Source organism: Perca fluviatilis, chromosome 3 (genome assembly GCF_010015445.1).
Source record: "Perca fluviatilis chromosome 3, GENO_Pfluv_1.0, whole genome shotgun sequence".
NCBI classification, from domain to species: domain Eukaryota; kingdom Metazoa; phylum Chordata; class Actinopteri; order Perciformes; family Percidae; genus Perca; species Perca fluviatilis.
Genome location: NC_053114.1, coordinates 38,352,313 through 38,363,850, shown reverse-complemented (window position 1 = coordinate 38,363,850; position 11,538 = coordinate 38,352,313). Strand labels below are relative to the sequence as shown.

Sequence of the window (11,538 nt, the reverse complement as noted above, 5' to 3'; positions counted from 1 at the left end):
CCACTTGTATTGTATGAGTTTTAGTGCTGTGTTTATAGTCTTTGTTTGTGCCTTTAGACAAGCATTTCCCCACTCATTTTCTGTAATATTTATTTCTAAGTCGTCTCTCCATGCATTGAGTCTACAGTGGGAATTGGATCGTAACATACCATACAATACTGACAGCTGACCTCGAGCATGCTTATTACTTACAATAAACTTCTGTGCTCTGGTTTATTGGCATTTTCTTTAAACCCATCACAAGCGCACTAAGCGCCCGACAGAGCCACAGTGTCAATAGGCAAAATAGCCTCGGGAATATGGCGTTATATATGTGCCTCATTCCTGAGCGAGTAACTATACTGTATGTTTTGAGCACAGAGAACTATATTTTGCATTTAATTTTATGTGCTTGCACAATATAGTTCTCTGTGCTCAAAACATACAGTTACTCGCTCAGGAACGAGGCACATATTTAACGCCATATGGGAAGGAACTTGTTTTAGTGGAAAATGTATACGTTCAAAAGTTCTTTTAAGAGAAAACTCAGATTGGATAGCTCTAGCTACCCTGCAGAGATCTGAGGAGCAGTTAACCATTAGTCCTCATAAATCGGCCGGAGTGTGGAATTCCAAAACAAAGAAAGCAGAAGGTAACAGACACGGAGCAATCCCGTAAGTGGAACATCATGGATATATACTACTAATAAAGCTCAGCGTAAATTCTTAAAGGAAGACTTCATTCACTTTTTCATCACTCATAATGATAAGCTGTTTCACGGTACGTCACTTGTCAGTAGTAATCAGAACAGCTGTGTTGTTGTTGTTAGTTAAACCAATCAGGGTCGACCATTTGTCGACGAGCCTATCACAGCTTGATACCCTGCTTTAAATCTGCTCTCTCTTCCACGGTTGGCAGTTGTCGTTTCAGGAAATAGAGTCGTCCGCCTCCTCCCCTTCTGCCACCCACGGTGGTCACGCCCCGGACCTGGGTTGCATCTCGGCTTGGCTGTTGATGGTCCCTCTATTTATTCTCCACCACCAGTGTCTGGACTCCATCAGGGGATTTGTTTGGGTTCCTTAAACCCTTTAGGATATTTGGGTTCGATGGAGTCCAATCTCCAGAGACTCGTACATTTACATGTTGTATGTACAATAAATATGTTCATAATTGCAAAGAAGTCTCTCCTGATTGAAATTAGCTTACGCTGGTATTCTTTCCCTAACCCTAACCAATCTCACTCCCCATGCCTGAACCAAACCAAACCAACCAACAAAGGCAACAAGTACTAGCCAAACAGAGGCACAGTAGGGCGAGACATTCCTTCGCCATCCTAGAAAATGCAAATTTGCATCCCGGATAAGGGCACTGCCATCTTATAATTTTGGAGCCAGAGTCTGCACAGTAGATCAGGCATCTGCCCGAACCATCGCGAGTAAATCACAGCTGTCAATCATGACGTTTCACCCTGCTTTTATAGCATCAAATTAATCAAACTAACCAAATTTATGAGAAAAAATGAACACTTGGACATACATCAGCATGATCAGAATCATCAGAATCAGAATCACTCTATTCGCCAAATGCATCAGCAGACACACAGGAATTTGACATGGCAATCAGTAACACATTTCAGGTTGTTTGTGATAATAGTGCCTAAAAATTTAAATGACTCCACCTCCTTCACAACAGAGCTCTCGATGGTTAAGGGTGAGAGAGAGCAGGGGGATCTGCGGACGTCTATCACCATTTCCACTGTCTTTTGTTGGTTAAGCTCCAGATTGTTATTGTCACACCATCCAACCAAATGAGACACTTCCTGCCTATAAGCAGACTTGTCATTGTCCTTAATAAGGCCGACCCAGGTGGTATCGTCTGCAAATTTAATCAACTTGATGGAACTGCTGTTGGAAGTGCAGTCATTGGTGTACAGTGAGTAGAGAAATGGTGACAGCACGCACCCTTGAGGTGCTCCAATGTTGGTGTACCGGGGATCAGACATGTGCTGGCCAAGCCGCACCTGCTGTTGTCTATTGCTAAAAAAATCCATTATCCAGCGACAGATAGAGGGTTCAGGCAGGACTTACGGCAGCCCCCAGGGGGTCATCAAGATGTTTTAGCTTCACAAGCCATCCATCAGTTTCAGTCTGCTGTTGCCACTTACTGCACATCTGGTTCCACCCTCTTCAACCAAATTTGGATTTTCTCTCTCCAGTAACTGCCAAGCTGGTGATAGGAGGTATTGCTAAAAACACATCTTCCAAATGTGAGGCACCATATGCTTCAATCTCTCAAAAATTATGTATTTGCGCTTTACAAAAATTGCTTTTAATACAAATATTTAAAAAGATATCATATACATCATATCTTTTGACAACATAATCCTTCAGACATTCTTGACAAAGACAACCATTAAAAAAAAAAAAACTTGGAGTAAACACTTTTGCACTTTCCTGTTAAAGTTTGTGGCTCTTCTAGCCACTCTACCGAGTACCAGGCCTGGTGAAGAAGTAAGGTCATTTACACAAAGACACCAACGAAAGTGTTTAACTGGCAAGACAAACAGATTCGGGAACGGCAAAATCGTCAGACAAATTCAAATAATGGCAATAGACTTTGATGTGACCAAACATATTTTTTTGCCAATTATGACAGCCCTACTTAGTACGAAGTGTGTCATAGTGTTTTGGTGCCCATATGAGGCGGGTGACGTTTATGTCTCTGTTGTCACTAATAACCTGGTCCCAGCAGTACTCGGGGGAGAGCAACCTGGTTGGTTTGTGAAGCCAAAAGTACTTGTTTAGATGACTCTCATCGTGCCACAGAGCCTCCACATCATTTAGTTTGTCCTCCATGATACCCAGAAAGCAGTGATCTGCCAAACTCTTCACATGTTCACACAGGCCTCCAAAGACAGCAGCATGGTAGTAGTAATCTCCGCTTTCTATGAAGGCTTTGGATTTGGGGTTTCTGTCATAGGTGAAGCTTTGCTTTTGAGCTTTGTAAAACCATGCATGCATCTGAGCTACAGAATCCCCCAGAGCCTCTGAGCCAAATCTTCCCTTAAACTCCTGATCCACATCTAAGCAGAAGACGTAATTGCAGCGGTGACGAATCTCTGATTCTATGGTATCTGATATCGTTTTCATGCGCATCATAGAGATGTCCTGCCACCTGGAGTGCTTTTCCACCTGGATAACCTTCAGGCTTCGCTGAGGACCAAGGTCGATGTGTGGTACCTTGTCTGGTTGATCCGTGAACACGTAATATGTCACTTGTAATCCCAACATGAAATGTTGTTCTGCAGAGATAAGGAAAGTCTTCAGGTAGGCATCCAGGTACCTTAGGTAGAGAAAGAGAGAGAAAAAACAATTGATGTTGCTCATAGCTCATGATGAGGGAAAAAAATACAAAACATTTTCATACTATTGTTTATATATTTCATTATTTGAGACAACTGTACATATGTGTTAATATCTGTGGACCTTTTAGTCAGTTTTAACACTGGAGTCATTACTTTGAGTCTGAACCCAAGCTCAGTTGTCCTCATTACTCTAACCCTGCAGTTCTGCTGTCATGTGCGGTACATTTGCGTGATGGCTTTCACATAGAAATGCAGACGTTCACCAACATTGTTACAAAGTCATTGTCCACATTTGAAAAAAAGGCAAAAAGAGGGATGACATGTGGACCGATGGTTGTGCTGTGAACCAAAGTGAAGGGAGAATGAAGCAAAAATTAAAATGAAACATCCAATTCCATCTATTTTTTTTACGTGTGTTTTAAAAAAAAATTTTTTTGATTTTAAGTCGTATGATTCAACTAAATTTTGGATTTAAACATTTAGACAGCAATGTCACATTAAGAGCCACAAGATGGCTGAAGACTATTTCGTTGAACTTTGAGAGCAACAGAAAGCTGGAGTCAAATTATGTGTTTACACTTACTTGGCCATTAAAACTGACTCTGATGGCAGAAGGCACTTTGCAACAACCGGTTCAGTTTCTCAGACTTAATGAGGCACAATTGAAAGCGCCATAAGTTGAAGAAGGCACTATGGAGACTCGTCGGAGTGTTTGCTTTCATATCTCACTCAAGCAGAAGAAACAATGTTGACACAAAAGCGACATCAGAGAAGCAGGAGGATTTTCCATTTCCATTGTTTCTTCATTGTCTCTGACTCTGGCAGTTGTCATGGTGTCTTGAATAGTCAAGTTTCAGGCCACCGATAAGCTACAGTTACACTGTGCTGTGACTGTGCATGTAGGCGATGGAGAAAAATACTGGGGGAATTGACAATCCTGCTTTTGATTTCGATAGTCGAAAGCTCATTTCGATAGTCGAAAGCTCATTTCGATAGTCGAAAGCTCATTTCGACCGATTTTTTTATTTAAAACACACAGTTTGATATTCAGCTGGAAGCGATCTAATTGTATCTCGTTCAGGGGGATTCAGGGAAGGTTTCTTGATCTACACCCAGGTTTGGAAAAAGCGTTCATAGGGATTTCATTGTTAATGTTAGGGATGTTAATTACCGTTTAACCATGAAGCAACAAAAACAAACAAGAAAAATAAAAAAAAACGTTTTTGTATACACATAATACATAATGTCTTGCATGATGTTTTGCCTACACACAGTAGTATGCCAGGCAGACACACAGCTAAAAACCTTGCAAGGGGACGCAGTGGTAATGGGCTCGGGCTCCGCTGACAGCTGTGGACTTGTGTCGGTTACGTGTCGCGCACAAGTGATTCCAGCAAAAACAGCGACATGTGCCACCACCGGTAGCTACAAGTCCACTCGTTCCCACGGAACGCGGAAAGTATGTCCGAGCCTCCGGATGTGTGTGAACTGGGACTCAGTTTCCTGCTTGTTGGTTAACGGTAAATTATCGGTTAACAAGGGTCGGCTGTTAGTCAGTAAAAAAACATCTGAATTAGCATCCCTAGTACATAATACCAAAACCTTTGGCAAAGTGCTACCAGATTCAGACTGAACTGCTGGTGTTTAAGCGCTGGTATTCTCACAGTGATTACAGAGAAACAAACCTTCCCACAGCAAACACAGTGAGGGCCACAGATGACTTTTTTTGGATGTGCTTTTGGTCGTAAAGTTTGGGGTCAAACATCCTCTCCCAGATGATAGGAGCTTTCCAAGATGTGCGCGTTTCAACCTCCTGTCTGGCCCTGAAATGGAAGATGAAAACAAACTTTATGTTAAACAGCCATATGAAGAGGAGATTTTATGTTGTGTTTAGATAATTCAATGGTATTTATTTAGAAGCCAGCTGGTTGGCTGGTTAGTTAGCTAACGCTAGCTTGCTAATTCCACCATGCTACATAAATAAGCCGGACAGAGTTGTCACTCATGTGTTGCAAAAGTCGAGGCGCGCAGATTCGCCACTTTTTGTTACGAGAGAGCACATACGTGAAGTTGCAGTGACAGATTTGAGAGGTTGTAATCACTGAGTTGTGGTTGTGATGGACCAAGGTCAAAAAATGAATGAGTAAATGTTGACGGCAAGGCCAGTGAGCCGTTCCTGGGACATAGTTGACCTCAGGTATGACTTGATCAAGTTTAGTTTGGAAAAGCTCCTCTCTGTTGGAGCCACAGTGACTGGCAGGGACAGACTGGGACCAAAAATCTGCCCTGGCATTTTGGCCCAGACTGGCCCACCACATAAGATCACAGACAGACAGACAGACAGACAGATAGATAGATCGATTTTTATTGATCCCAAACAAATGGGAAATACCAGTGTTGCAGCAGCACAATATCAGACACACAGCACACATACCGAATATAAATTAAATAATAGGATAGAATATACATGAAATAATAATAGGATAGAATATAAGAACAAATAATTTAAAATATATACAAGTTGGGAATAAAACTGTACAACTGTTTAACTAGTATTGATAAAGCTGTACCCATCCTTGCGCTCCCCTGAATATGTATACCAACTCCTACTCCTTAAAAGTAAAAAAAAGTTGACACATTAAATACTTCAACAAAGTGCCATTTATTAATACAGTAAAACGATATACTCCTAATGAATCACAAAACAAGCTCTCTCTCTCTCTCTCTCTCTCTCTCTCTCTCTCTCTCTCGCTCTCACAGGATTTCTTTTCATTCTGTGACTTCAAATTCAGATCACGTGTGTGGAATAATTTTTTTTGCAAGTGCAAATTTGAACATACAGGTTCAGATTTTTTTTTCTTCTCACATCGTATTCTACAATCTCTCTCATTTTGCGCCATATTTACCATCATAAGATTTACATTGTTTTCACAATCATGAGCAAGTAATGAAACAAAAAGTGCTAAAAGGAATTTGTAGCAGTTGTGCCATAACCTCCTCGTCAAATATGTGTTTTCTTGTAGTTTTCATCATAATAATGATGAAACATAATGTGTTTTATGTAATGCTTTTGGTTAATTAACATTTGATTTGTTGTTATTCCCGGAAAAAGTAATTTGCAAACTGTTGCCATTTATTGCCGCAGTAGTCTTTGCTCAGGAGGCCTGTAGACGTGCATTCTAACAAAAATCCAACAAATGTTTAAATGCTGAAATTATGACTGCATAAATACAAATTTCAAACAGCTTAGTAACTTCAAGGTCTCCCAAACGTTAAGTTTAGATATTGTAAGACTCAACAATGACTAACAAAGTCACTTGCAAAGAGCAAACAAGAGGGATGGCAGGTTAACAAGGGGGATGGCATCCCCCCAAATTGTCTACTGACTATTAGGCTACTTCAATATATATGGCACTGAATCATTACACAAGTTAGACAGTATGATGCCCCAGACCTTTGCATGAAGAAATGTTCTCTAACACTTTCTCTGACTCGCCAATAACCACAAACTTTGTCTGACTTGTCTCCTATCTCTTCCTTGTGTCTTGTGTCTCACTGACTTGAGAACAAAAAACAAAAAGCTGTGAACTCTACATATCAAACACAAATCATTTGTATTTTATGTAAATGGTCTTATCTCATTCATGCAAAGGCATGATAACACGGAACATTTTACTTCCCTTTATGCAGAGCAAACAAGTTATGGAACAACCACTTATGCAATGTTGCGTTTAGCAACAGTAAAGTCCAAACTTCAATACATGCCTTATTCTCAGACTTTGTTCATGCCTCAAGCAGTGACATCTTTGATTTTATTTGGCCCATGCTACAGTACAGTAGAAATGTAGAGGCAATATACTGGTTTACAATGCAGTGGGTAAGGAAAACCTACAAGATGTGTTCGCTGTAGTGGAGGTTATGTTTTCAGTACACGACTCTTAAACATTGTTTAAACCCTTTACAATGAAGATCTCTTAAGTTATCTTGAAAATACAGTGTCCTGAAAAAGGGGCGTTTATTTTTTTGCTGAGTTTATATATATATATATATATAATTAAATCGAATTGCAGAAGGGATAAAAGAATTAGAGTGGCAATTAGTTTTAAAAGCAGGTAAAATATAACGTCTTGATGACAACAGAGAAAATTCACTCTGAAGAACATGATCTGAAGAAGACCAGATAATTGTTGCTTTACGCAACATTTGTTGATTACAAAGATAATTGAAATCCCTTTGTTTCACACCAATCATTTCAGAGAAGGTTTTGACTATGTTGTTAAGGCTGTTTCTGTCTTTCGCTGTGAGGCTGTGAAACCAGGCTGTGAATCTTGCTGATGTTGTTTTTAAATATGGCCTTTAGATAAATTGACTTGATTTCTGAGCCTGCAGCCAAAACTAGAGTGTACAGAACAGATCTCTTACCCAAAGTTGAGCGTGTCGTCTAAATTGATGCTCAGATTTTCCCCACTGGTCACCTCACTGGCCACCAACAGACTGTGCGCAGGAACGAGGCTCGCTACATATCTAGTATTGAAAAAATTCCATTATGACACTGCAATAAAATCATTTTGAAATGACTCTTGCCAATACATTAGATTGGCTCGTATGTGCTCTTGTAGCGCTTCAAGAGCCTTCATGCTGACTTTGTCTACTCACCTTAAATATAAGGAAGTGAAGCTGGCAACGAGCAACACAAGACAGCAGAAGATTCCAAAACTTTTTTCCCTGAGCCCACTGAAACGATGCGAAAGCAAGCAAACAAAAATGAGAGTGTTAAGTTGTGTGAGCAATTCTGGTCTTTAATTTACTGTAACTGAAAGATATTTGCCTTAAAAGTCTTTTCGTGTAAACTTTCAACACATTCTCACTCCCATTGCGTAAAATAAGGACGCTTGGGCATGTGCCTTTGGCGTTGTTGATGCTAAACGTCTCCTTTAGCGTCATATCTAAACGCGCTTTATCTAAACGCGCTGGGCTGGGACAATTGGCGTCGGGATGTAACTGACATGCGGCACAACTACCGGACAGTTAGGTTTAGAAAAAGATCGGGCGGGCTTATAAGAGGTACGTTTCACATGACACATGGGACAACAATGGGACACGAACCTCTGTCTCTGGGGTGAAAGTCCTTTGTTGTTTGACCCATCCACCACCCCAACCAAGCTCCCTACGCGGCATTTCGGTCTTTCATACTACATACTACTTTCATGTTTTGTAGGACGGCAATTCTACAGTTTTTCCACCATCTAGTGGTATCACACCGATATATAAAGAGCATTTAAATACTTAGATTAGAAAAATGCTCCAGAATCAATGTCCCCGGTCACTGTGGATAGTCCACCGACCTCATAATTGTACATCTTACCACAGGGAAACAGATAAATAAGATCAGATCACCAGGCTAGTTTAAACAGATCCTTTAATTAAAATTCTTTTAATTGGATTTTTTTCTCAATTGCCGTGCTTATATTTACACATGCTATTATTCAATATTTGTTTATTAATTGGCAAGAATGACATCACCAAATATAAAAAGAAAACCCTAGAAGATGAGAGACATACATACCTCATAGCTGTGGAAAAACTGCTGCCTTTTTTTACCCAGCAAACAAACTCTCACAGGAGGTGAAGGTATGTGTTGGCTGGTGGATGAAATGGCACCTTGAACAAAAAAACATTCAGGTTACAATGTAGTGAAACCAGTTAAACAACTCGCTGTAATTCAGGTTCTTACAAAACCACACAAATGGCATGCCCACGATCACTTTCTTTTTGTCACTATTCACAATATAGTAGACAATCAATAGTCCTAATCTCTGTCATGTTGTGGCATTAATCACAGATATGGTTTTGCATGAATTTTTGGATTTATTAAATGTGTCACATCACATTGGGAGATTGTTATCAAAAAGCAGTTTATATGGCATGGACACAATTTCATTTTACTGTGAGAATGTTTATGGCAATATATCATGCATGCATTTCAGAATTCTAAAACTCACATTAAATGGCAGGGAGTAACTACTAAATAGGGCATGATTTTTGGAAAGGTTAGGATCATTTTCAATCAAAATAAGCGAAAGTAGCACAGCCAAATTCCAACTATAATTATTTAATTTAAATTATTACTTGATATCATATTACGATTTATTAAAGGAGACCTATTATGCTCATTTTCAGGTTCATACTTGTATTTTGGGTTCCTGCGAGAACATCTTTACATTCTTTAACGTTGAAAAAACCCTTTGATACTACTGCCAATGGCTGCTATACCTGTATTAACCAGACGCTGTGTTGTAGCACCTATCTCTTCAAGTCCCCTGAACGCTCTGTTCGGTCAGCGTTTCCTTGTCTCCGAATCCGTGCTCTGCTCTGGTTGTCTCTGTACCGACCGTTCTACCGTGAAAAATCATCAATAAAGGCTTCTTAACCAAAAAACTACACAACCAGACATGTTCCAGCAGGAATGTGTTCTGAAATTAGGGAGAAATTAACGTTTGGAACCACAATTTCAGCTTTTCCTGACATCAGCATCTCAATGTATTTAAGTGTAATGTAATATAATATAGGAGGTACTTGTACTTTACTTGAGTCTTTTCTTTTCATGCCACTTTCTATTTCTACTCCACTACATTTCAGAGAGAAATATTGTACTTTTTACTCCACTACATTCATCTGACAGATTTAGTTAATAGTTACTTTACAATTTAAGATTTTTGAACAAAAAACACATGTAGTTTATAAAATACAATGCCTTTATAAATTAAACAACCCAACAATATAACGGCCTACAAGTACAGCTGAAATGATTAGCCGATTAAACACTTGATTGATCATTTCCAGTTTCTAAAATGTGAGGATTTTACTGCATTGAGTAACATTTTCAATGCAGGACTTTTACTTGTAGCATTATTTTTGTGTGCTATTACTACTTTTACTTAAGTAAAGGACCTGAATTCTTTTTCCACCACTGAATATATGTAATGACCATATAAAGAAATCCAGCACGAAATGACATCAGAAAACAGTCATACAGTCAAACAGGAAGATGAGTCTGAAATCTGAGGTTTTTCCTCACTGGGATAACTTTTTCATAGGTTTACTTCGACACATATTTAATGTGATCATCCGACATTGTAATATTATTCAGGCCTATATGACAGAAAATAAGGAAAAGCATAAAAGGACTCCTTCAAAATAATTGTAACAATTGCAATGCCTTTTCTCTGTGCCGTGACTTAATCAAAATGCATACGTCTCAAAACCAAACAGACTTTAACTTAAAATCTTGCAAAATGTTAATGAATTGAATGGTATTGCAAAATATAGCTTTTTCAAATAGCTCCTGTTAACATTTACACTAGAAAAGAAAAAATGAAAATCAAACAGTTTTTTTAAATAGTGTATTTTATAATTTTATGAGTAAAACACATGGCCATCACATTTCTCATTCCTAATTAACTTTCAACTTTATTTTAAAAGTACTACTGCAGGGAAACAAAGAATTTGACATCTAAGACAAAGAAGGGAACTATTTTATGTCAAGTTTTTCTGGGTTTGTAGGTTCAAGATAAACTGCACCTTATGCTCAACAGTCAAGGGGAGGCACTCTTTTCCTGGCAGACAGTGCTGATGAATTACCTTCATGCAGGTGGTTTTCAGGTGTAAATCCACAACACGTCCAGAACCGTAAAAGGATTAATGTTCGTCTGGAAACTTTGTTTAGATTTTCCTCTGGTGTAATTTTCCAAATGGCCAAATTCATTCCACTGCTTCAGAGATCTCCTTCTGTACCAGTTTATGCTCCGTATACTGACAATACATGGAAAGAGGACAAAAAGGGAGTGGCTCCTTTGACATGGTTGATATTCTGGTTTCAGTCACTACCCTTCAGCAGTGAGAATTCTCACTTGAAACTTTGACTGCACAGGAGGTATACTTTGCTGTAATGGAGAGGAGAAGCGGAAGTTGATTGTGTTAACAGCCGCTATATACAAACTGCAGTGTTAGGAGGGTGTATCATTTTGGTACACACTTATTATACTAGGATGGCTGCCACAGTCTAGCCAGGTCAACAGCACACTATGCACAGGTGTTCTTACAAAACATGTTCAAAAATTAATCATTTCGTCATTTTTATCTTTAAAAAAAAAAAAATCATTTGTTTTATTATTTATTTATGTGCGTGCGTGCGT

At 39.1% G+C, this 11,538-nt stretch overlaps 1 protein-coding gene across 2 annotated transcripts; it reads right to left on the bottom strand.

Moving 5' to 3' along the window:
• Positions 1–1,176: 1,176 nt before the first annotated feature.
• Positions 1,177–11,213, bottom strand: LOC120556421 (N-acetyllactosaminide alpha-1,3-galactosyltransferase-like). Of its 2 annotated transcripts, none has more exons than XM_039796029.1 (6): positions 10,985–11,213; positions 8,910–9,004; positions 8,000–8,077; positions 7,766–7,867; positions 5,029–5,166; positions 1,177–3,321 (listed from the first exon to the last, which is right to left on the bottom strand). In XM_039796029.1, exons 2-6 carry the CDS (start codon positions 8,912–8,914, stop codon positions 2,637–2,639), a joined length of 1,008 nt encoding a protein of 335 aa, XP_039651963.1. In that variant the 5' UTR covers positions 8,915–9,004; positions 10,985–11,213; the 3' UTR covers positions 1,177–2,636. The 2 variants fall into 2 exon arrangements, with proteins under 2 accessions (XP_039651963.1, XP_039651964.1); XM_039796030.1 differs by lacking the exon at positions 10,985–11,213 and adding an exon at positions 9,617–9,638.
• Positions 11,214–11,538: the final 325 nt, after the last annotated feature.